Source organism: Hemitrygon akajei, chromosome 11 (genome assembly GCF_048418815.1).
Source record: "Hemitrygon akajei chromosome 11, sHemAka1.3, whole genome shotgun sequence".
NCBI lineage: Eukaryota > Metazoa > Chordata > Chondrichthyes > Myliobatiformes > Dasyatidae > Hemitrygon > Hemitrygon akajei.
Window position 1 is genome coordinate 154,020,233 of NC_133134.1, and position 27,188 is coordinate 154,047,420.

Consider the following 27,188-nt stretch of genomic DNA (forward strand, 5'->3'; position numbering starts at 1 on the left):
AGCTAGCGCCCATAATAGAGCTGGCTGAGTTTACAACTTTCTGCAGCTTTATCCAATCTTGTGCAGTGGTCCCTCCATACCAGATGTTTATGCAATCAGTTAGAATGATTTCCATGATACATCTGTAGAAAGTTGCTTGTGTCTTTGATGACCTAACAATTCTCCTCAACCAGCTAATGAAATGTAGCCACTGTCGTGCCTTCTCTGTAATTGCATCAATATGTTGGGTCAAGGCTAAATCATTTATGACATCCAGGAATGTGAAACTACTCAGCCTTTCCACTTCTGATCCCTCGATAAGGACTGGTGTGTGTTCCCTCAACTTCCCCTTCCTGAAGTCCACAACCAATTCCTTGGTCTTACTGGCATTGAGTGCAAGGTTGTTGCTACGAATCCACTCAAACAGCTGATCTATCTTGCTCCTGTATGACTCCTCATCACCATCTGGAATGGTGAGGCAGACTTGATGAGCTGAATTACCTAAATCGGCTCCTACATCTTGTGTCTTATGGTTTAAAATCCTTTTGTAAAACACAGAATACTATGTACAGAATATTCCAAATTTCAGCAAAACACCTGGTAAGATTTTGCTATCAGAAAATACTACTAAACATCGATTGCTGAAAATGAGACAGACTTCTTAATGCAGGAATTAGTGATTGAGATTATGGATGTCAAACTTGCTTAAGTATAAAAAGTATACATTTGAAATTTATACGGGCTTATAGTGATAGAAGCAATCTTGTAGAAACTGTGTACACATTTATAATTGAGGTACCAAGACAAATTTGAAAACTCATGCATGACAGTGCTGTAAAAAATAATAAATTCTATTCTATTATATTTTCAGTTAACTGCAAGACAATTATTTTTATTTCAAATTATGAATTTATTTCTCAGAAACCATTTCGGTGATGCATTTTAGTATTAATTACATTATCTTCCTCCCGCTAGTAATATCCATTTAAATAGCTCAGTTTACATACTGTATTTAGTTAACTTCTCAAATTATCATCTGTAGTAGCATAGGAAAATCCCAAAAATGCACTTGTTGCAGTTGGGCTGTTAATAGTGGAGTCAGGAATACGCCCAATAGAATTAGGGACAGTTTCTTGTGTGAATTCAGGATCAATGTGTCGTAAGTCACCAGGGCCAGCCTGAAGTAAGAAGTGAAACAAATCTGTAAAGCAAATCTTACAAATACATATATGCAAATTTTAAGAAGGAATAAGGAATATTTTAAACTGTATTTACTTGATCCTTGTGTTTGATCCTCATTCCTAGCAAGCTTGTGCAGATTAGACATGGCCAAAGTTACTACTGTCTAAATTGCACTATGATTCTTTTTTAAGTCTTAGGATGTTTTATTTTCATTCATTATCAGGATTTTTTCCTAATTGCTCCTCAGAAGGTGGTGGTGAGTTACCTTCTTGAATCACTGCAGTCTTTCTGTTGAAGGTACGTGTACAGTTGTGTTGGGTGGTGAGTTTCAGGATTTCCAACATGTGACAATCAAGACCAGTGAAACATTTCAAAATCAGTATGGTCTGTACCTTGGATGGGAACTATTAGGTGATAATGTTCCCATGCCCCTGCTACCATTGTCTTTAATGGCAGAAGTTACCGGTTTGGGAGTGCTGAAGAGTAACCTGATTCCGTTCCCTGATTTAAACCTGAACCGGATATGTCATGGAAACATGGCTTAATCTTTGTTTTCTCTGGATCTACTTACTAGATACATAAGTAGTTTATGCGTTTATGATTTTCTGCTTCTATCTTGTGCCCAAGATCCAAAAACAGGGCTGTTCTGGTAGACCAATTGTTTTAGGTTCCCTGGCCCTAAAACAATCATTTTATTTTTACTATGAACCCCTATACACCTCCATCCCCCACCAGGAAAGCCTCAAATCTCTCTGTTTCTTTCTGGATACCAGAACCAACCAGTTCCCCTCCACCATCACTCTCCTCTGCCTAGCGGAACTTATTCTCACTCAAAATAATTTCTCCTTTGGGTCCTGTGGTGAACTACATATACCTGTCTGGACACGCCCCCCCCCGCTGACTGCTCCTGTGGCTCCTCCCACTGACCCCGGTATAAAGGCGATTGGGGACACCGCCCCAGCCTCAGTCTCCAGGATGCAGTGTGGTGGTCAATTGCTGCTTGTTCTTTCTTCCAGCCAATAAAAGCCTATATCTCGCTTCACGTCTCCAAGAGTTATTGATGGTGCATCAGGTCCTCCCACTTCCTTCAAGCAAAAGGGGTAGCCATGGGCACTTGCATGGGTCCCAGCTGTGCCTGCCTGTTTGTCAGCTACGTGGAACAGTCTATGTTGCAAGCCTACACTAGTGACAGTTCCGCAATTTTCCTATACTACATCGACGACTGCATTGGTGCTGCTTCCTGCACCCACGCTGAACTTGTAAATTTCATCCACTTTGCCTCCTGTTTCCACCCAGCCCTCAAATTCAACTGGTCCATTTCCGACACGTCCTTTCCCTTTCTCGATCTCACAGAGACAGCTTATCCACCGATGTCTATTATAAACCAATGGACTCTTACAGCTGTCTGGACTATACTTCGTCCCCCCGCTACTTGTAAAAACCCCATCCCCTTCTGTCTCCACCACATCTGCCCTTGGGATGAGGCTTTTCATTCTAGAATGAAGGAGATGTCCTCCCTTTTCAAAGAAAGGGGCTTCCCTTCCTCGACCATCAACGCTGCCAACTGCATCTCTTCCATTTCACGTATGTCTGCTCTTACCCCATCCTTCTGCCACGCTACCAGGGATAAGGTTTCTCTGGTCCTCACCTATCACCCCACCAGTCTCTGCGTCCAGCACATAATTCTCCGAAACTTCCGCCACCTCCAACTGGATCCCACCACCGAATACATCTTCCCCCCCCCCCCCACTTGCAGCTTTCCACAGGGATCACTCCCTATGAGACTCCCTTGTCTATTTGTCCCTCCCCACTGATCTCCCTCCTGGCACATCCTTGCAAGTGGAACAAGTGCTTCACCTGCCCCTACACCTCCTCCCTCACTACCATTCAGGACCCCAAACAACCCTTCAAGGTGAGGTGACACTTCACCTGTGAGTCTGTTGGGGTCACGTACTGTTTTCGGTGCTCCTGGTGTGGCCTCTTGTATATCGGTGATTCCCAATGTAGATTGGGAGACCGCTTTGCTGAGCATCTATGCTCCATCCACCAGAACAAGCAGAATCTCCCAATGGCCAACCATTTTAATTCCACTTCCCATTCCCTTTCCGATATGTCCATCCTTGGCCTCCTCCACTGTTGGGATAAGCCACACGTAGGTTGGAGGAACAACACCGTATACAGTATTCCATTTGGGTAGCCTCCATCCTGATGGCATGAATATCGATTTCTCAAACTTCCAGAAATGCTTTCACCCCCCCTCAACATTTCCCATCCCTTTGTCCCTCTCTCATGTTATCTCCTTGCCCGCCCATCGCCTCCCTCTTGTGCTCTTCTTCCCCCCTTTTTCTTTCTTCTATGGCCTTTGTCTCTTTCACCAATCAACTTCCTAGCTCTTTGCTTTATCCCTCCATCTCCAAGTTCTCCACTCCCCCCACCTTTCAAATCTACTCCTCAGTTTTTTTTCTTCAGGCCTGCCATAGGGTTTTGGCTTGCTATGTCGACTGTACTTTTTTCCATAGATGCTGCCTGGCCTGCTGAGTTCCTCCAGCATTTTGTGTGTGTTGCTCAGATTACCAGCATCTGCAAATTTTCTCTTGTTTACTGACCCATTGTTTCTCCCTGCTTTTGGCCCATTGAACTTATCTTCTCACACTATTCTGTATCTTCTTGTCCACTTCCTTAACCTACACCCACCCGTCACCATTTGGACAGCTTCCAATTCCCTGGCCCCTAATGCCTCGTCTTTACTATGTATATCCAGTGTCTTTATACACCTCCATTCCCCATAAGGAAGGTCTAAGTGCCTCTTCCAGGGCATCTGAAATGTCTTCCTTTTTTCAGAAGTGTGGCTTCCCTTTTGCTGTGATTGATGTAGCCTGATCTTGCATCTCCTCTGTTTCCTGTACTTCTGCTCTGTTCTGTCTCCTACTAGACAGAACAGAGGTAGAGTCCCTCTGGTCCTTTCACCCTATGAGTTTCTGCATCCAGCATACCATCCTTCATCATTTGTAATCCCTCCATCAGCCGCATCTTCTCCCCACCCTTCTGCCTTCTACAGGGATTATCCCCACTGTGACCCCCTGGTCTACTTATCCCTCTACACCCATCCCTCCTTTACCTCTGGCATATTTCCCTGCGCTCACAGTAGATCACACACTTCTCCTTATACCTGTCCCCATCATCCAAAGATTTAAATAGTCCTTCCAGGTGGGGCAACACCCTATATTCCACCTGCTTATCTCCCTCCAGAAGTTGTCTCCCATTTTCACTCTCCCCTCCCTCTCTCTATCTGTTGTACTTTTTCTTTTTACATTCTCTCTTTGTCACCTCCATCTATCATTCAGCTGCTACAGTCATCCAACAACACCCCACACTCACCTCCCCTACCTGGCACTGTCTGCCTGTGATCTTATACTCCTCAGTCTGCCAATTGCCTTGGAATCCTTTCTAGCCACTTTTCCTCTTTATACTAGCCAACTCCCCTCTCCTGATGCAAAATTTCAACCTGAAACTTTGACTATTTCCTTCCTCCCATCAATACCACTCACCCATTGAATTCGTCAAGCAGAATTTTTGTGGCAACAAATAATTCCCTCCTGTTTCTAAAGGTGCATGCCACAATCTTACCTCAAACAAAATCTTTTGTGATAGATGACCTGACTGAACACTGTCCAAGACATACTGGAGGCAGGGTGAAACAACTGGAGGTGGAGTGAAGTCAAGATGGTGCTAAGTGGTGACTCCTTTGCTTGCAACTTTGGAAACAGATCTGTTTCTATCTCTATCTCTATTTTCGTTTTCAAGGTTCTTTTGAAGTCTCTGACCTGGAGTTACAATTTGACTTTGGTTCCTTGTGGGAATGGGACCTGATCTCAGGTCCTCACAACTGGCCACTTTTTGATATCCCAAGGGCACAGCCTGGAGGACAAGTGTGCCCTCGGGGTTCCGGAATCTCATGGCTCTGGGAACTTGCTGATTCTAGGCTGGTGCCCCGACTGAAGCATCACGGGAGAACACGGGCCGTTGGGAGCAATGGGTTAGCTGCCGGGGGTTGTCTATATGGAGAGCTGTGCTTTTCTGGTGGCAACTGTCTGCGCATAGAGCTCAGAAAAAGCGACAGAACAGACTTTTAACATCGCAAATCAGCGAGTTGTTTGTTAAGTCTCCCCTCTCGCTGTGAAATGGGGACACCTCTTTTTCCTTTACTAAGGAAAGAGAGAGCCTGTGGTAAGTCTAAGTACTGGGTGAATGAGTAGTTTTTGGGGTACTGCAGGTCTGTGTCTTTATTGATGTTTTACTGCATGCTTGAGTGCTCGGTGGAGGGTGCTGATGCTTTTTTGTTGGTGGGGGGGTTGTTGCCTTGTTGCTGCTTATGTGTGGGGGATCTGGTGGGCTCTGAGGTTCTATCGTTTTAACTGTTATTCATTACTTGGGGCACTCCTCTGTTTTTGAGAATGTTTGTGAAGAAAAATAATTTCAGGATGTATATTGTATACATTTCTCTGACAGTAAATTGTACCTATTGAAACCTATTGAATAACAACCAGATTTTCAATTTGTTCAATATAGATCAGCACCAACTACCTCTGTATCTGGAGAGAGCAGCCAGAGAAAGAACAGAAGCAGGTATAATAGCAACATTTAAAAGACATTTGGATTAGTGCATGGAATGCAAAGTCTTTGAGGGATATGAGCCAAATGTGGGCAAATGGGACAAGTTTAGATGGCATCTTGGTCAGCAGGGATTAGTTGGATCATAGGGCCTGCTTTGGAGCTATATTACTGTTATGACTCCAATATTAAATGTTCATTGATACCTTGATTCTTGATTACATCAGTTAAATTTTTATAATATGCAGCTAGATTAATTGGAAGATTATTCTATCTATAAACTGCACTCAAAAACTAACAGAAATCAAAACACCTACCACATTGGGATTGTATGGTGGGGCAATTCTCTTGTGGTAGAGATCCTCCCAGGAAATTGTTGAAAAGAATGGGTGCTTTTTGACATCAAGCTGTAACAGAAGAATGCACTAATTAATCAAGCTTTAATATCTCATCATGCGTCATGTCGGAGCTTAAATTCTGTTTTTGTTTTGGATGAAAGACCTTGGATATAGAATTTGTATACTATTCAACACATTGTTTGTCCTCAATGTAAAAAGCAGTATGTGTTAGCATAACTAAGCTTCTGTTAACCATCTTCACTGAACTTTATCTTCACAATGAAGATAGCTGTCAGGATTTACAGAGGGATCTTGATCAGCTGATTAAGTGTGCTGAGAAATAGCAAAAGGACCTTAATTCAAGTGAGCAAAGTTTTGCATTTTTGGATGATAAATGAGGGTAGGGCTTTCCTAGTGAAAGGTAAGGACGACCCTGAGGAGTGTTATAGAACAGAGGAACCTAGGACTACAATACATGGCTCCCTGAAAGTGACATTACAGATAGATAGGGTGGCAAAGAAGGCTTTCAGTATATCAGTCAGGATACTGAGTTTAGAAGGTGAGATTTTATGTTGCAGTTGTATAAGTTATTGGTGAAGCTACATTTGGAATATTATGTTCAATTATGGTCATAGGATTTATGAGGATGTTGCTCGGACTCAGGAGACTGAGTTATGGAGAGAAATTGAGTCGATTGGGACATTTCTCACTACAGTGTAGGTGAATGAGGGGTGATCTTATAGACAATAGACAATAGGTGCAGAAGTAGACCATTCGGCCCTTCGAGCCTGCACCGCCATTCTGAGATCATGGCTGATCATCTACTATCAATACCCGGTTCCTGCCTTGTCCCCATATCCCTTGATTCCCCTATCCATAAGATACCTATCTAGCTCCTTCTTGAAAGCATCCAGAGAATTGGCCTCCACTGCCTTGCGAGGCAGTGCATTCCAGATACCCACAACTCTCTGGGAGAAGAAGTTTTTCCTTAACTCTGTCCTAAATGACCTACCCCTTATTCTCAAACCATGCCCTCTGGTACTGGACTCTCCCAGCATCTGGAACATATTTCCTGTCTCTATCTTGTCCAATCCCTTAATAATCTTATATGTTGCAATCAGATCCCCTCTCAATCTCCTTAATTCCAAAGTGTACAAGCCCAGTCCGGACATCCCAGGAATTAACCTTGTGAATCTACACTGCACTTCCTCTACAGCCAGGATGTCCTTCCTTAACCCTGGAGACCAAAACTGTACACAATACTCCAGTTGTGGTCTCACCAGGGCCCTGTACAAATGCAAAAGGATTTCCTTGCTCTTGTACTCAATTCCCTTTGTAATAAAGGCCAACATTCCATTAGCCTTCTTCACTGCCTGCTGCACTTGCTCATTCACCTTCAGTGACTGATGAACAAGGACTCCTAGATCTCTTTGTATTTCTCCCTTACCTAACTCTACACCGTTCAGATAATAATCTGCCTTCCTGTTCTTACTCCCAAAGTGGATAACCTCACATTTATTCACATTAAACGTCATCTGCCAGGTATCTGCCCACTCACTCAACCTATCCAAGTCACCCTGTATTCTCCTAACATCCTCATCACATGTCACACTGCTACCCAGCTTAGTATCATCAGCAAACTTGCTGATGTTATTCTCAATGCCTTCATCTAAATCGTTGATGTAAATCGTAAACAGCTGTGGTCCCAATACTGAGCCCTGTGGCACCCCACTAGTCATCACCTGCCATTCCGAGAAACACCCATTCACCGTTACCCTTTGCTTTCTATCTGCCAACCAGTTTTCTATCCATGTCAATATCTTCCCCCCAATGCCATGAGCTCTGATTTTACCCACCAATCTCCTATGTGGGATCTTATCAAATGCCTTCTGAAAATCGAGGTACACTACATCCACTGGATCTCCTTTGTCTAACTTCCTGGTTACATCCTCGAAAAACTCCAATAGATTAGTCAAGCACGATTTGCCCTTGGTAAATCCATGCTGGCTTGGCCCAATCCTATCACTGCTATCTAGATATGCCACTATTTCATCTTTAATAATGGACTCTAGCATCTTCCCCACTACTGATGTTAGGCTGACAGGACGATAGTTCTCTGTTTTCTCCCTCCCTCCTTTCTTAAAAAGTGGGATAACATTAGCCATTCTCCAATCCTCAGGAACTGACCCTGAATCTAAAGAACATTGGAAAATGATTACCAATGCATCCGCAATTTCCAGGGCCACCTCCTTTAGTACCCTAGGATGCAGACCATCTGGACCTGGGGATTTGTCAGCCTTCAGTCCCATCAGTCTACTCATCACTGTTTCCTTCCTAATGTCAATCTGTTTCATTTCCCCTGTTACCCTATGTCCTTGGTCCATCCATACATCTGGGAGATTGCTTGTGTCTTCCCTAGTGAAGACAGATCTAAAGTACTTATTAAATTCTTCTGCCATTTCTCTGTTTCCCATAACAATTTCACCCAATTCATTCGTCAAGGGCCCAAGATTGTTCTTAACTATCTTCTTTCTCTTCACATACTTAAAAAAGCTTTTGCTATCCTCCTTTATATTCCTGGCTAGCTTGCGTTCGTACCTCATTTTTTCTCCCCGTATTGCCTTTTTAGTTAAGTTCTGTTGTTCCTTAAAAATTTCCCAATCATCTGTCCTCCCACTCACCTTAGCTCTGTCATACTTCCTTTTTTTTAATGCTATGCAATCTCTGACTTCCTTTGTCAACCACTGTGGCCCCTTTCCCCCCTTTGAATCCTTCCTTCTCCGGGGGATGAACTGATTTTGCATCTTGTGCATTATTCCCAAGAATACCTGCCATTGCTGTTCCACTGTCTTTTCTGTTAGGATATCTGTCCAGTTAACTTTGGCCAGCTCCTCCCTCATGGCTCCATAGTCTCCTTTGTTCAACACTGACACCTCCGACCTGCCCTTATCCTTTTCAAATTGCAGATAAAAACATCATATTATGGTCATTACCTCCTAATGGCTCCTTTACTTCAAGATCGCTTATCAAATCCTGTCCATTACACAAGACTAAATCCAGAATAGCCTTGTCCCTGGTCGGCTCTCGTACAAGCTGTTCCAAGAATGCATCCCGTAGGCACTCTACAAACTTCCTATCCTGGGGTCCAGCACCAACCTGATTCTCCCAGTTCACCTGCATGTTGAAATCCCCCATAACTACTGCGACATTACCTTTGCCACATGCCAATGTTAACTCCCTATTCAACTTGCACCCAATATCCATGCTACTGTTTGGTGGCCTGTAGACAACACCCATTAGGGTCTTTTTGCCCTTACTGTTCCTCAGTTCTATCCACACAGACTCTACTTCTCCTGATCCTATGTCCCCCCCTTGCAAAGGACTGAATCTCATTCCTCACCAACAGGGCCACCCCACCCCCTCTGCCCACATTTCTGTGCCTACGATAGCACGTATACCCTTGTACATTCATTTCCCAGGTCTGATCTCCCTGCAGCCATGTCTCCGTTATCCCAACAACATCATAATTACCCATTTGCACCTGAGCTTCAAGCTCATCCGCCTTATTTCTGACACTTCGTGCATTCAGATATAGAATTTTTAGCCCATTTCTCCTCTCTCTGTTTAAATCGCTGCCTATTGTGCTTAACCCAGCTCCCCAAACTCCCATCGGGCTATACGCCCCTTGAATTTTGTTGTCCTTCCTAAATTTACTTATTCTTTCTGCACATTTAACTCCATGTTCCGTCAGACCATCCCTCTGTACATGTGTCCTCCTTATCACTTGTTCCGCCTCACCTTTCTCTACTACACACTTAATATTCCGGAACCGTGTAGTCCCCACCTGTCCTTTATTCTTCATCTCGCTATCCTCTCTCGCATTCTGGATCTCTGCCCCCTGCAAATTTAGTTTAACCTCCCCCCCCCGAGAAGCACTAGCAAACTTTCCTGCAAGAATGTTAGTACTGCTCCAGTTCAGGAGTAAACCGTCCCGTCGGAACAGATCCCACCTTCCCTGGAGCAAAGCCCAATTATCTAAAAACCTGAAGCCCTCCCTCCTGCACCATCCTCTCAGCCACGTATTAATCTGTATAATCCTTCTGTTCCTTGCCTCACTCGCACGTGGCACAGGTAGCATTCCTGAGATTGTTACCCTGGAGGTCCTGCCCTTCAGCTTTGCATCTAACTCCCTGAACTCACTACGCAGGACCCCCTCACTCATCCTACTCACGTCGTTGGTCCCTACATGGACCACAACATCTGGGTTCTTGCCCTCCCTCTCGAGAATAACCTGCACCCGATCTGAGATGTCCCGAACCCCGGCACCAGGGAGGCAACATACCATCCGAGACTCCCGATCTTCCCCACAAAATCTCCTATCTGCTCTTATATTATAGATGTGTATAATCTCCTATTATAGAGGTGTATAACATTATGAGGGGCATAGATAGGGTGAATCTGCACAGTCATTTGCACCCGGAGAATGGTCAGAGGTGCTGAAGGAAGTGGTTGAGGCAGGTACATTAACAACTTTGAAAAGGTATTTGGGCAGGAAAATGGACAGGAGAAGTTTAGAAAGATATGAACCATACATTGACAAATGAGACTAATTTAAATGGTAATCTTGGTTGGCAAGGACCAGATGGACTTAAGTGTCTGTTTCCATGCTGTATGACTCTGACTCTAAACTTCTAATAAATTTAAAGTTAAAATATCCTTTCAAGTGTTTTGGGTTTTGGTTTTATTAATGCTGTAAAGTGGCTTTAAGCAAAGGCTGTATAAACTCTTTGAAACATTACTTCAACATACTTTGATATATATTACATTTTTGAATGTTACCTTTTATCATTTCACATACTTTTCAATAAAAATTCAGTGTATTTCTCAAATAAAAGTATACAAACTAGACTTGTTGGGTCAAATGGCTTTCTTCTGTTCTGTATGCATTCTATGACTTTAATTATTTTCAAAGATTGAAATATTTGTAGTATTGTTGCCATTTTAATCTTCAATTCATCTGGAAAAACTATTCATTGTATTTGTTTTCTAAGTGTCTAAGACTTACATCAGAAAACAGTACGTTAGTCAAGCATGATTCCCCAGTATCTAAAACTACATTGCTTGAAACAGATTAGTTAGATTTTTTTTGATATTAAGGAAATCAAGGAATAGGGAGTCAAGAATGGTGGAGATGAGGTAAAAGATTACCTGTGATCTTACTGAATGATGGAACCAACAAGAGCAGCTGAATGGTACTTTCCTGTTTCTTAAATCATAATGTTGACTTTAAAATAAAGATACTCAATTATTCCTCATTCACTATTACATTTCTAAAGTTGAATATCCTTTTAAAAATAGCAAGACTAAAACTGGCCAAGTATTTCAGCCTCCAGGCATATGTTATACTGTTATTCTATGTATCCCTCTGTTCATGAAACATTTTTTCCATCAGCTTTGGAACATTGTGCTGATGATCCACCTATTAAAATTCCAAGACTGTTGTCGTGCTCTGATAACAATATATTCCAATTTAGTTCACAACTTGCATCAATCTTCGCTCTGTCAAATCTCAGTTACATTCCCTTTGTTAAACATTATCCCCATCTTCCCTCTGTTCTAGCTAACCTAAATTGCAATGTATTGATAATCATTATTTGCCTCTGTTTGTTATTTGATATTTTCTAAACATTTTGGACTATTCCGTACTTCTCAATCATTTATAAAATGAGCTGTATACAAAAATGTCTCAAACACTTAACTTTGCAATGATTATACAAGTAATTGGCTATCAGCCATATTTATGTCACACAGTAATGTTCATGTTCATACATTTACTATTATACACTGTACACCATTTAAAAATATTCTAGTATTCAAAGGCTTTGAATTTATTGAGTAGCCAAGTATGTGAGAGAGTGTCAAATGATAGCTGGAAGTCTGGAAGATGATATTCATTAGTTTTTTTCTTAACTATTATGTTGGCATTCATTAAAAGAAAACAAGAAATTAGTCTCGCATGTCTAAAACCACATTGCATCAATCTGATTGGCTCATTTACTGGCAATGCATGGTATTGTTGTATTCATTTACACCCAGCGTTCAGTCACATACAAAATGTACACTCACAAAGTCTGCTTGAGCTCCTAATCTTCTCCTTTGATCTTTTTGTAGAAGTCCTGTCAAAATATCACGGGCAGCTGTTGATATGCTCATTGGCAAGTGGAGTGGCTTGTGGAGAATATTGTCATACATCTCAGTTATATTCTGGCTGTAGAAAGGTGGCTATCAACAAAAATGAAAAACAATACACCTTCTTGATCAAACCCATGAATGTATCAGGGTCAAATATATAGACTTGTCTCGAGCAATTTGTACAGAGAATGAAATAAATAGAAGCCCACTGTTTAATCATTTTTTCCAGATTTGTCATGAAGTGCATACAATTTTAAATTACCAGGACATGAGGATTTATAGCAATTTTCATCATTGTTGCCTCTGTTATAGTAACAAAAAGAGCAGTCAGGTGCTTTCAGTTTATTTCCACATTATTTAAAAATACTACAGATTTGCAACTTTAGTAAGGTTTGGCTTACTAAAGCTATATTTAAGGCAGTTGGTAAGTGAAAGAAAGGTGGAATGTGGAAATTATTTTTATAAGTAAGCATTGCTTCATATGATAATAGATATCGATTCAATTGTTCCCCTTCCAAATAAAATTGTATGAGTACTTTTTTTTAACCTTATCTTTTTCCAGTTATCACCCACCAGGTTCTGATCCTGAAGTCCCCACTAGCCCCCCTCAAGTGTGACTCCATAAGCCAATCATCGCCTACCACACCTGGTCTATTTATCACTCTGCCCCACCCTCTGCTTCCCACCTCTTTATGCTCGCTACCTTCAGTCTACACTCCCATTCCTCGTACAGGTCTCAGTAAAATGTTGATCGTATCTTTGCTTCCACGGATGCTGCTTGACCCACTGAGTTCATTCTGGATTTGGATTTAAATTCTGATTCATAGATTAGAGTTCATTACTTACCAATCCAAGCAACATTTCATAGAGTACCGCCCCAAAGCACCACCAGTCAACACTACGATCATACGGATGTTTTCTTAATACTTCTGGAGCAAGATACTGTTAAAGCAAAATGCACTTAGAATGGAAGCTTGTAAAGTTTTCTCTGAAAATTTCACTTTCTTCAAGCATGAAATGAAGCCAATAACAATTTAATGGGATATTAAATCTGAACAAGATCAAAGAAAGCCAACAACTAAATATAAGATTGAAAGATTCAAAGGACATTTATTGTCAAAGTATGTATGCAGTATACAACTCTGAGATTCATCTTTCCACAGACAGCTGTGATACAAAGAGACATCAAAGAAAACATCAAACATCCAACATGCAACAAAAAATGAGTGAAAAACACAGAATATAAAACATCAAACCACAGTAATTGAAATAGTCTAGGAATGTTCAGTTTAGTTCAGTTCAATTTAGTGCTGGGTCGATCAACAATCTAAAGTTGACCATCCCTTGTGAAAATTCCCGATATCCTTGTGCACTCAGTGAGAAAATGGAATTTATAATCCTATCGGGCATTTGTAACATTCAAACGCTATCCTATTTTCACCTGAATAATACAAAGGAGGAATGAAAAACAATGCACTTGATAAGATTCAACTATTGTTTTAAGGAACAGGCTTGGAAAGGCTAGATGTCAAATACGAGACATTAAATAATCTTAAAAGAAGAAACGAAAAATATCTGCTTAATGTTTCTTTAAAAAATACTCTTTACACACTGAACTTTCATTTGTTATATAAAGAAAACACTCTCATATTTTCTCTTCAAAGAGTTGTGTCTCTGTTGAATGCCTTTATGCTCAACTTTCCCATGCCAATTTCCTGTGTTTGGTCCATAACCCTCCAAGCCCTTTCCCTCTATGTCCCTAGCCGAATGCCTCTTAAGTATTGTAATTGTATCTGCATCAATCACTTCCTTTGGCAGTTCATTCCAACTACTCAATCTCTTCTGTATAAAAAAGTTAGGTCCCTTTTAAAAGTGTTACCTCTTATCTTGTATCTATACCATCTACTTTTAGAGTCCCAACTCTGGGGAAAAGACTGACTTTATCCATATCCCTCATGATTTTATAAACTTCTAAGTAAGAGGTCACTCCACATTCCACTATGCTCGAAGGAATAAAGATCAAGTGTGATCAACCTCAACTCCACCATGGATGTCCCAAGCCTGGCTGTGAAAGGAGGGTTGGTCATGGGGCTAGCAACCCCATCCTGTTAAAAGTCAGTGCTATAGAAACGCCAACAGAAGCTGCAATGACCTCATTCCCGAAAAAGTATCGATCTAAGAAAATGGGCTACACTTGAAAGACTGCCCCAGGATAGATGACTCTGGCAAGTGCTGTCGGAGGCCCATGCCCTAGTAGGGGTGATAGGCTTGTTACGAAAACCCCGTAACCAGGTAACTTACCAGCAAAGATAGATGGATCAGCTGAGTCGGATGCTACTATTTTCAACCGTTTTATTCAACAAGGGCACAAACGTATGGTTAATACAAAACATTCAGATCATCAAAACTCAATCTAAAACACCGGTGTAATAATAATCATTCAAAACACAAGCTCGATCGTCGTCTAGGGGTAATGTAGATTTTATATCGTTCACTGGATAGCTAAAAGTCTTTCAGATCACGGCAGTTTCACTTAGTTGTCGGCGGAAGTGTCGCGTTGGTGCACGTTTAGTTAGAAAGACAGAGAACATGAAGCATTTACCCGACAGGTTTTCCAACCTGTAGGAGGTAGTCGGAAGTCTCGTTGGGGGAATGGACTCTCATCTGTGGCTTCCCCTGTAGCTAGGCCGTCTTCCGTGGTGAAGTCGCCAATCCCAGGCAAGGGAAGGACGCACACGAACCCCACCACCGGCTGTAGCTATTAAAACGCTGTCGCAGGATTTCTAGCGTTTCTCCTTCGTGTGTTTCCTTGGTGCATCTGAGGGTCCTCCCCTCAGACCCGCCTTTATACTTCTTCACGAGATCGCAGGTGTCGATCAAGTTGCAGGTAATGCGATCTCTCTCTCAACCAGCCCACTTTGCCCGAGGGCTTTTCAGGTGGTCTCCATGAGACAATAGTCAAAGTCACTTTTATTCTGCGTCTTGGAAGAACGTGGTCTTTCGCACGTCTCTCTCTTGGGTCAGTTGACCCCCCTTAACTAGAGTTCTTGCGATTTTCACAAAGGAGGGGGCCAACGGCATAACAGGCTTAACCAACCTCTCCCTATAATTTTAGACCCTCTAGTCCAGGCAGCATCCTTGTGAATCTACTTTACACTCTCTTCAGCTTGATGATATCTTTCCTATAACAGGGTAACCATATGCTTACCTCAGGAGTCCCACAAAAAGTAGAAGTTGTTCCTGATGGCTCTATTACCTCTTTACAAAGTCCAAAGTCTGTTAGTACAATATGACCCTGAAATACGAAGAAGATCACATCAACTGGATGCTGAAACTATTCTTTAAATTTGAAAGCATTGGGATATTTGTTAATAATACCTGAGAATCAAGGAGGATGTTTTCAGGCTTTAAATCCCTGGAATACAAAGTAAGATTGAAAACTCAGCTGCAGAACTTTTGAATTTTGGCAAAAAAAGAACTAACATTTTTGCAACAAAACTCACCTATACACAATGTTGAGTGAGTGCAAGTACCCTATTGCACTGGCAACCTCAGAGGCATAAAATCTTGCTCTAGGCTCGGGGAAAGTGTGTTCTCGTTGTAAATGGAAGAAGAGCTGCAATTAAAAGTCACTAGTGAATGGGTGTAAAGTACTAAATCTTGATTCTGGGAGAGAATCAGAATCAGGTTTAATAGCACCAGCACACTTGGTGAAATTTGTTGTCTTTGCGGCAGCAGTACAATGCAATACATAATAGCAGATAAAAGCTGTGAATTGCAGTATGTATAAATATAAGGGGTTGGTGTAGGCCCCCTACACCCCCTACCCCTAGGCCCCCTGCATAAGAATTTTGGATAATTGGCTCTCTTCCAGGGAAGGTGGGACCTGTTTAAAAAGGGATGGGTTGTACCTGAACTGGAGGGGGACTAATATCCTAGTGGGAAGGTTTGTTAATGCTGCATGGTGGGGTTTAACATAAAGTTACAGGGGGATGGGAACTAGAGTGCCAGAACAGTTAGTGGAGAGATCATGAAGAATGATGTTGGTAAGACCTCAGACAAACTTGGGAATCAAAAGGTTGAGCATGGTGCAACTAGTGTTGTGAGCTGCATGTATTTCAATGCAAGGGGTATTGTAGGAAAGGCGGATGATAGAGCTGAAGATGAGGTAACTAGTTTATAAACACAGGCAATGTGCAGTAAGGAGAGACTGTTGTTAAAGCAAAAGTGCAATCAACAGGATGAGTTGCAATGTAAAAGGCAGACAAAATCAAAAAGGGTGAATACAGGACCGAAGGTGTTGTATTTGAATGCGCGCAGTATACGGAATAAGGCAGATGAACTTGCAGCACAGTCGCAGATTGGCTGAAAGAAGATTATAGCTGGGAGCTTATTGTCCAAGGATACACAATGTATTGAAAGGATAGGTAGGAAGGCAGAGAGGGTGGCATTGCTCAATCAGGAAAAATGAAATCAAATTATTAGGAAGTGATTACATAGGGTCAGAAGGTGTTGAATCATTGTTGATAGAGATAATGAACTGCAAGGGTAAAAATACCCTGATGGGAGTTCTATATAGACTCCCAAACAGTAGCTAGGATGTTGTCCACAAATTACAACTGAAGATAGAAAATGCATGCCAAAAAGTCATGGGGGATTCAATATGTAGGTAGATTGGGAAAATCAGGTTGCTGCTGGATTCCAGGAGAGGGAATTTCTAGAGTGCCTACGAGATGGCTTTTTAGAGCAGCTCGTGATTGAGCCCACTAGGTGATCAGCTATTCTGGACTCGGTGTTGTGCATTGGTTAGAGAGCTTAAGGTAAAAGAACCCATAGGGGACAAGTGATCATAATATGATCAAATTCACCTTGAAATTTGAGAAGGAGAAGCTAATGCCTGATGTATCTGTATTACAGTGGAGTAAAAGGGACTACAGAGGAGTTTGCCAGAATTGATTGGAAAAGAACACTGGCAGGGATGACGGCAGAGCATCAATGGCTGGAATTTCTGGAAGCAATTTGGAAGGCACAAGGTATATACATCACAAATAGGAAGAAGTTTTCCAAATGAAAGATGACATAACTGTGGCTAACAAGACAAGTTAAAGCCAACATAAAAGCCAAAGAGAGGGCATATAATAGAGCAAAAATTAGTGGGATGTTAAAGGATTAGGAAGCTTTTAAAAACCAATAGAAGGCTACTAAAAAAGTCATTAAAAAGGTAAAGATGGAATACAAAAGTAAGCTAGCCAATAATATTAAAGAGGATATCAAAACTTTCTTCAGATACATAAAGTGTAAAAGGGAGAGTAGAGTAGATATCAGACCACTGGAAAATGATGTTGGATAGTAATGGGGAGAAGGAAATGGCAGACGAACTGAAAAGTATTTTGCATCAGTCTTCACTGTGGAAGACACCAGCTTTATGGTGGAAGTTCCAGGTGTCAGGGGTCATGAAGTGTGTGAAGTTACCATTACTAGAGAGAAAATTCTTGGGAAACTGAAAGGTCTGAAGGTAGATAAGTCACCTGGACCAGATGGCTTCTAAAAGAGGTAGCTGAAGAGATTGTGGAGGCATTAGTAATGATCTTTTAAGAATCACTAGATCCCAGAATGGTTCTGGAAGACTGGAAAATAGCAAATGTCACTCAACTCTTCAAGAAGAGAGAGAGGCAGAAGAAAGGAAACTACAGGCCAGTTAGTTTGATCTCAGTGGCTGGGAAGATGTTGGAGTCAATTATCAAGGATGAGGTCTCAGAGTACTTGGAGGCACATGATAAAATAGGCCATAATCAGCATGGTTTCATCAAGGGTAAGTCTTTTCTGACAAATCTGTTGGAATTCTCTGAAGAATCTACAAGTAGGATAGACAAAGGAGAATCAGTTGAACATGTACTTGGATTTTCAAGAAGGCATTTGACAAGGTGGCACACATGAGGCTGCTTAACAAGTTACAAGCCCGTGGTATTACAGGAAAGATTCAAGCATGGATGAAACAGTGGTGATTGGCAGGAAGTAAAGAGCTGAAATAATGTGGAGCCTTTTCTGACTGGCTGCCGGTGACTAGTGCTGTTCCACAGGGATCTGTGTAGGAACCGATTCTTTTTACGTTATTTATCAATAATTTGGATGATGGAATTGATGGTTTTGTGCAAAAATTCCAGATGATATGGTGGAAAGGTACATAATTTTGAGGATGTAGAGAGGCTACTGAAGGACTTAGACAGATTAGGAGAAAATTGGCAGACATGTCAGATGGAATACAGTGTCGGGAAGTGTATGGTCATGCACTTTGGTAGAAGAAATGAAAGGGTTGACTATTTTCTAAATGGAGAGAAATACAAAAAACTGAGGCACAAAGGGTCTCAAGAGTCCTTGTGCAGGACTTTAAGAAGGCTAATGTGCAGGTTGAGTCTGGTGAGAAAGGCAAATGCAATGATAGCATTCATTTCAAGAGGACTAGAATAGAACAGCAAGGATGTAATGTTGAGAATTTGTAAATCATTGGTGAGGCCTCACTTGGAGTACTGGGAGCAGTCTTGGGCCCCTTGTCTTAGAAAGGATGTGCCGACATTGGAGAGGGTTCAAAGGAAGTTCATGAAAATGATTTCAGGATTGAATGGCTTGTCCTATGAAGAGTGTTTGTTGGCTCTGGGCCAGTATTCACTTGAATTCAGAAGAATGAGGGGTAACCTCACTGAAATCTTTTGAATGATGAAAGGCCTTGGTAGAGTGGATGTGGAGAGGATGTTTTCTATGGTGGGAGAGTTTAAGATCAGAGGAGACAGCCTCAGAACAGAGAGGCGACCTTTAAGATTGGAGATGAGGAGGAATTTCTTGAGACAGAGAGTGGTGAATCTGTGGAATTCTTTGCCACAGGCAGCTGTGGAGGCCAAATCTTTATGTATATTTAAGGCAGAGGTTGATAGATTCTTGATTGGTCAGAGCATGAAGGGACGTAGGGAGAAGGCGGGAGGGAGATTGGGGCTGAGAGGGAAATTGGATCAGCCATGATGAAATGGCAAAGCAGACTCGTTGGGCCAAATGGCTGAATTCTGCTCCTCTATCTTATGTATTATCGTCTTATATATGAAATAGTTAAATTAAATAAGTAGTACAAAAATAGAAATACAAAAGTAGTGAGTGTCCATTCAGAAATCAGATGGCAGAGGGGAAGAAGGTGTTCCTGAATCATTGAGTGTGTGCCTTCAGGCGTTTGTACCTCCTGACAGATGGTAGCAATGAGAACAAAGTATGACCTCGGTGACGGGAGTCCTTAATGATGGATGCCACTCTTTTGAGGCATCACTGCTTGAAGATGTCCTGGATACTATGGAGTCAGCTGGAATAAATTTACACTAATGGCTTCTGAATTTTCAAGGACTTTCTGATTAGTAGGTATGGTATATAACTTATATCTTAAGTTGGAGAGTTTATTTTTAACACGGTCTTCTTCCAAGAATATTCTGAACCTCAATTACCCAGGTGTATCTTGTACTTGAAAAACATAGCATTGTTCTGTCCTGCTGACTATGTACAGTATTTCTCTCTCCTTGATCCCATTGAAAGGACACTAATATATTGCAAATTCAATTCTCATTAAAGCTGTATTTTCAATGTTCTTCTCTGAACATCCACATGAACATAGCTACTACTCCCACTTCTATTCTGTTTTATGGTATCAACCCTATTACCACATATCTGCCCTCAAATCCTCCAACATTGTTTTGATAGTTTTAAATTTGATTACTCCAGTGTTCTTTTGACAATTCTTCGTAGCCTCCAGCTCATCAGAAACTCCGTTCTCATAACCCCATCTTGCATATTTTGTCTGTCACTTTCATACTCATCCCAGGTTAGGTCATAATTCTTCATAACCTCATTTTTAAAATCCTCACCCCATTGCTTTGCTCTTCCTATATTTCTGTAACCTCCTATGCCTTTGTAAGGAAAGTGCTTAATTTCATTCCTCCTAGGTACAGCTCACCTAAAATGTGTAACACAAAATGGAAATTTGGGTAGATGGAGAGAGATAGAGAGAAAGAGAGAGCGAGAGATAGATAGAGAGAGAAATGAAGGGGGAGGATTGTCAGATAATTGTGGTTCCCTCCAGCAATATATTGTGTTTCATGGCTGAATGATTGGTTGATAAGTACTCTTTTGTCTCTTTTGTGAATTCAGTAACTACTTTTTGGTATTTTATTTTTTAACTGTAATAAATTAATTTCTTATGACTTTTAACATGTGTACAGTGTTTCCTTTGTTTGTAAATACCACTTGCCACTGCATTTAAAATATTTAAAATATTTTCATTAAAAGCTTGCAACCTTTGCTGAATGCTCCTCATTTGATTCTGGCCTTGTGCCTTTAGTTTAGCTCTGGAATTCCCCACCTACTTACTTCACCTCTTCATTTTCCTCTTCATCTCTATAATCGTGTTAAAACAGGTTCCACCGTTGTATTGTCCTGCAGTGGCTACTGGGAAAAGCAAACACTCAAAGTACACCGTGGCATCACTCACTACATATTCTACAAAGCTCGTGTAATAAACGTTTGGATTTGGATGAGAGATGTTCAGATTCAAAATGATTTATTGTCATATATACCAGGATGCAATGAAATGCCTTGCTTGTGTGTCTCTTGCAGGATGATGAAGTGTAAATTTCATATCAAACCTTCTGGAAAAATTTCCCACATCTTAAAGACTCCAGTATTATTCTGTTTCTATGAATACCCAGCATGAAGAGCTTTTGCTTCACAAATATTCCTTGAACTGTTGACTATATGGACTATACTCTACACTTATTTCAGACTTCCAGATCTGCAGTTTTATTTTCCTGTTCACTTCATGGAGTTTCCTATTCGCTTTGTTAATAGTTCCAGGAATTAGATAGTCAAAGCAAATCAGGAACTTTCAAGAGGTCACGAATAGACGCATAGTGATTATAATGTGCAAAGCTATTGAAGTGTTTTGTCATGTAGAACAGGACGAATAATGGAACATAAAGAATCAAGGAGAAAAGCAAAGAAACCCATTTATCCGTTTGATATAAATACAATGGCACATTTATAAAGGATCACGATCCACTCACCTCTCCACCATTTACATAATCAAGAACAAAATAGAGCTTTTCGGTTGTTTGAAAGGAATAATGGAGCCCAACCAGAAAAGGATGCTTGAGATTTTTCAATAGCACATTGCGTTCTGCCATTATGTTCTTTTGCTAATTTAAAATAGGTAACATTAGGTTCTGAGCAAGCAACAGCAGAATAAATTTATACATTCATTAGTCAATACACTTAAAATAATATGCTTTATTTCTATAGATTTTGCAATTGTGAGAACTCATTCCAAGTTGATTCTCATTAGTTGTATTTCTGATTATGATTGTCTACATTACTAATCACCAGTCATACATTTACTTTAACAATGAATTTACACAACAGTAAATGTGTTGTTAGATCAATGTTCGCTCTTTTGCTTCAGGATGAAGTCGGTCAGTTCCATTTCAGAGATTTGTACACAAAATCTAAGCTTAGAGTACAGCACAGAGCACAAAATTTAGGCCTACATTTCATGGAGTACTGAGGAAGTTCCTCCCTCATTCAGCTGGGACTTTAAAGCAATGATTACAAACAGATCAGATAGTGCTATATGGAAGGGGAATAAGTATTGTCAGAGGTGCACAGCGCCAAAATGGGTCCCTCAACCAAATTTGTCCATGTCACCATGATGCCCATCTAAGATAATCCCATTTTTTCTCCATTCCTTGCCTATCCAAGTAGTCTTTCAAATGGCTTTTAAACACAGGTTCTGCACCTGCCTCCATCACTTCCACTGGCAGTCCATTCTCTAGATACTAAAATAAGGGGTGGGGGAAGGTGGGAATAAGAAGTTTTTCAATTAGTGACTAAAAACTGGTGGAATAATGTAGGGCTGAATGTTTTCATTCTGTATTATACCACCTTGCAATTCTACAGATTTCTTACCACTGCCCCGAACAATATAGAACATAGAACAGTACCACACATGAACAGGCCCTCCAGCCTACGACATCTGTGATGAACATGATGCCAAATTAAACTAAATCACTTCTGCTTGCATGTGATCCATATCTTTCCATTCTCTGCATATTCAGCTCTCTAGCTAAAAACCTCATGAGTGCCACCATTGTATCTCTTTCTGCCTCTACCCTACAACCCTCTGGGTAAAAAAAAATTCCCCCCGCACATCTCCTTTAAAGTTTCCCTATTTCACCTTAAACACAATGTCCGCTAGTACTTGACACTTCTATCCTGGAATAAGATTACGACTGTCTATCATATGCCTTTCATAATTTTATAGACTTCTGTCAGGTCTCTTAGAACAGAAATATTATGCTGTGTTCAAACCGGTACTTTTTTTTCATTATAACAGAGACAATATTTAAAAATACAGTCACTGTTAGAATGAACGAAACAGCATTCATTATAAAGGAATAGATCAGCTTGGAGCCATTAAGATGTTAAGTAATTGCATATCTTTCTTTCCTACTAACTTCACCAATGATCCTCAATACAGTGTCAAGCTGCCATAGGCAGGGCCATTTTAAAAAAGGGAGTATATCATGGCAGTGTTCATATAAGAGAACAATTTTATATTTAGTACTTAAAACACAGAAAATTAATGTCATCTTTGCTTATTCTTCCGTTTCACTGTTTGTACCAAAGTTCTGAAATTTGAAGTTCAAAGTAAACTTATTATCAAAGTACATACACCCCGAGATTCATTTTCTTGAGGGCATACTCAACAAATCCATAATAGAATAATAACCATAATAGAATGCGTGTTCAACCAAACTGTAGAAGACAACAAACTGTGCAACTACAAAGAGAAAGAAATGAAAATAATAAATAACTAAGCAATAAATATCGAGAATATGAGATGAAGAGTCTTTGTGGAAACATTTCAATGATGGGGCTATTGAAGTTATCCCCTTTGGTTCAAGAGCCTGTTGGTTGAGGGGTGATAACTGTTTCTGAACCTGATGGTGTGAATCCTGAGGTTCCTGTACCTTCTTCCTGATGGCAGCAGTGAGAGGAGAGCATGACCTGGGTGGTGGAGGTCCCTGATTATGGATGTTGCTTTCCTGTGACGAAGCTCTGTATAGGTGTGCTCAATGGCCTTACCTGGATGGGGCTGTATGCACTATTTTTTGTAGAATTTTCCACGCAAGGGCATTGGTGTTTCCATAGCAGGCTTTGATACAGCCAGTCAATATACATTTATAGAAGTTTGTCAAAGCTTTAGCTGTCCTGCCAAATCTTCTCAAACGCTAAAGGAAGTAGAGACATTGACGCGTTTTCTTTGTAATTGCACTTTATGTGCCAGGATAGGACAGGTCCTTCGAAATGATAACACCAATAAATTTAAAGTTGCTGACCTTCTCCACCTCTGATCCTCTAATGAGAGCTGGGTCATGGACCTCTGATTTCCTCCTCCTGAAGTCAATAATCTGCTCTATAAAACTCTCTTAATCTTACATGCTTGGTTCTTGGTGGTACTGGATTAACAGATTTTCCATGGTATTTAATTCACTTCTGTGCTCTATCTTAAACAGCAGTGAACCAAGTAGGTTGAATAGGATTGTGAGGAACCCTGGTGAGTTTAAAGAGAGTGTAGAAACCAAGCCTTCGTGAGTTTAGAGTGATTGCGGGAACTGGATGTTAAAGGTAGTGTGGGAAGAACATATGGTGGCCAAACCACCAGAACTTCGGAACATTCAATGGTGGATAATTAGATTCTTACTTCACCTTTCAAACATGTAGCATTCTTTCCTGCTACTCCCTATTTAAATCCCTCAGTCCCATCACTGTACTGATCTGGCCCCGGCCAAGGACATGATCATTGAATTATATCTCGTTGTGATTTAACAATCACTTAAAATGTTCGTATTCCTGCTACCAGCTCAAGTTTTAGCACCCAAGCATTTGTAATACTTCTGCTGTTTAATTTAATTAAATAATGCAGGAAATAATGTAAACTATTATTGAATTTGAATTTTTTTCGGAATGAAAAAATTTCTTCAGGGCCCAATCGTCCACCAGTGAAGTGATGCAGAGTAAAATTTTGTACATTGAAATATACACTTCAGAAGAAAGGCATTTTAGATAGCTTCATACATACCTCATTTTTTTTAAGGATCATTTTCTTCTGCAAGACTTTGATGGCATAAAATCTGCCACCGGATTTGCGTTTCGCAAGAAGAACCTAAATCAACATTAACAATTTAAGATTAAAGTTCCAACTGTACATTAAATGTTGACTATCGAATTTACAGGTTATAGTCTTTGTCAGATTATACACTGGAACCTTACTTTGCACTCCGGATGCATTCTCTGTAATGACTGCACTAGTGGAAATAGCGCTTAAAGGTATCGCGAAGCACCTTCTAGAGAGGACACTGGCCTGCTGGTAATCCTACAGCAATGACACAGTTAAAGGGATCACACAGGTGTGTGGCTTGGCAAGTAGTGAGCCACTGAGGCAACGTTGGTATTGATAGAGTTGGAGTGAGCAGACTGGCAAAACCCACCCCATCTGTTAACAGGCTGCTTGGATGCATTGCGACCTCCCGCTGGACATCATGGGAGCTGCCCCCTCTCCCCTCTTTGCTTTGCCCTTGATTCACCGGTTGTTAAACTCGTCACCACGGAGAAATCACCGAATTGCGGCCAAAAAGAAAGGAGGAGGTTACAGCTCTCATCACAACGAGCAGAAGCAGATACGATAGACTGTAGAGTCTGAGTAGTCTGACGACACATGGAGCAACTGCTGCCAGTCCTCAACAATGGCCAAAGCATAGCACAACTTAGTGTTGAGTTATCAAGCTACAGTCATTGCTCCACTCCAAACAGGTCCATATGATTAAGAGACCTCAATGTCACTGCTACAAAGGTTCATGCCCATTTCTCAACACAGCAATGAACCGCTGGAGAGTGCATACAGTACTCCATTTACACGCAGGTTTATACTCAAAGATTCAAAGTACATTTATTATCAATGTATGTATCCAGGACAAAAAGCATTGTAATAATAGTGCTCTACAGGTTAGAACTAAGCAGGGTACAAGTGTGTTCAAATTAATTCTAGCTATTTTTGAGCTAACAGATTTAAACATATATAAAGCGATATGCTCATTTGTGGAAACTGCCTTTTATGTCTGATGTTGATCTCACGTAATGAAAAATAGTGCACATCTTTTTAAAAGTCACTCTATTGAAAGTGGGATAAAATGTAAATAAATAGTGGAGCTGCTTTATAATTGCTTTTGAAGGAGAAACTTTTTAACAGTATAGATAAGGTTAAATAGAAATGGAAGCAAAATAGTAGTAAAGCAATTTACTTACTTTCCCAAAACTCCCTTTTCCAATAACTTTTAGAAAGTCAAAGTCTGTTGGTTTGGCGCTGTAAAGAAATGTTTTTTTTAAGTGAAATACAGTATTTTCAAGTAAAATAGATTGTTATTCTGGAGTCAAAATAAACTTACAAAGGATTAGCTGATGGGCCCAGGTTGATATCACTTTGTTTTGACATGCTCTGTAAGAGAAGATTTGGATAATATGTTTAAAGGAGGGAAATCTGCTTGTTAAATAATGATAATAAGAATCTGAAAGTTTGTGGTATTAAAACAGCAAAACAAGATTGAAAAATATTTTCTCCTTATTGGAGTTCCTCTATTATGAAAGTGATCCTTTTCAGTGTCTTAAAACTTTATTTTCTAAGGCCAAGGGCTGAAAAGAAAAAAAAAACAGTTTTATTGTTTGAAGTTTGCATCTTTAAACTATCATTAAACTATAATGAAATGTAGCAGCCAGTTCCCACTTTGCTTTGATTGAAAAGAGACTGAGAAATTTTGGAGGAGGAATGATGCTATTCATAAGGGATGTGTTCTAGGAAATTAACAATGATTCTCAATGAATAAAAAAGTTAACAACTATGAACAAGTATTACTGTGGTGTTATGTCCTGTAGGACATACATTCAGTGGCGATTTTGTTAGGAATCTCCTGCACCTAATAAAGTGGCTACTGAGTGTATGTTCGTGGACTTCTGCTGCTGCAGCCCATCCACTTAGAACTAATTTCTTTTCCATTCTGTTGTTTGGTCTGAACAACAACTGAACCTCTTGACCCTGTCTGCATGCTTTTGTACATTGAGTTGCTGCCACATGATTGGCCGATTAGATATTTGCATTAATGAGCAAATGTACAGGTGTACCTAATAAAGTGGCCACTGAGTGTATGTATCTCTGTTGTCACCTATCAACGGGCATTTTGTAAGAACGTAAGAAATAGGGCAGGAAGAAGCCATACACACTACTTGAAACTGGTCTTCCCATTAAGATAATAGTTTGATTGTTAACATCCACAGCACTTCTTCATCCCAATAATGCTTGGACACCTTACAATATAAAACTTTCTCTAAGTCTTGAAATACATTCAGTAATTCAGCATCTGCAGTCTGATGCTACAGAAAATTCCAACAACTCACAGCTCTCTGAGAGACAGATATATATCAGCCATTTTCCAGTAATTTTATGCTGAGACTTTGGCTCTTGTTCTCCATTCCCTCATGAGGGAAAATATCCTCACAGCATCTACCCCATCAATACCCTTTAGGATCTTTTAAATCTTGATGAGATAATTTCTCATGTTAATTAATATTAAAACAATGTGTCATCAAGAGCAGTAAACCGTTTGAGGTGCAATAAAAGACTCATTTTGATTAATGTGGTAGTTTAGGGCATTGCCCTTCTGTTTCTATTGGTTGCAATTGTGATGTAGCCTCCGGTTAAATATTTGTAAATGTAGTTACTGTTCAAATCAAACATGTGAATGTTGTCCA

General features: G+C 40.5%; 1 protein-coding gene across 1 annotated transcript; it reads right to left on the reverse strand.

Annotated features, from left to right (window-relative positions):
• Positions 1-901: 901 nt before the first annotated feature.
• On the reverse strand, positions 902-25,878 carry sgk2a (serum/glucocorticoid regulated kinase 2a). The gene is made up of 11 exons (XM_073062365.1): positions 25,832-25,878; positions 25,692-25,749; positions 24,469-24,552; positions 21,395-21,526; positions 15,806-15,918; positions 15,681-15,717; positions 15,511-15,597; positions 13,149-13,244; positions 12,237-12,392; positions 6,090-6,179; positions 902-1,157 (listed from the first exon to the last, which is right to left on the reverse strand). The coding sequence occupies exons 1-11, from the start codon at positions 25,876-25,878 to the stop codon at positions 996-998; spliced, it is 1,062 nt and encodes a 353-aa protein (XP_072918466.1). The 3' UTR covers positions 902-995.
• Positions 25,879-27,188: the final 1,310 nt, after the last annotated feature.

What these genes read in the sequence shown, in the direction of transcription:
- sgk2a (XM_073062365.1), bottom strand. Translation starts at nt 25,878, where the DNA reads ATGTCAAAACAAAGTGATATCAACCTGGGCCCATCAGCTAATCCTTT. An exon ending in ACATCCTCCTTGATTCTCAG is followed by an intron (nt 15,598 to 15,680) that starts GTATTATTAACA and finishes TTCGTATTTCAG; the next exon opens with GGTCATATTGTACTAACAGA. An exon ending in TAGGAGCTCAAGCAGACTTT is followed by an intron (nt 6,180 to 12,236) that starts GTGAGTGTACAT and finishes CTTCTGTTACAG; the next exon opens with CTTGATGTCAAAAAGCACCC.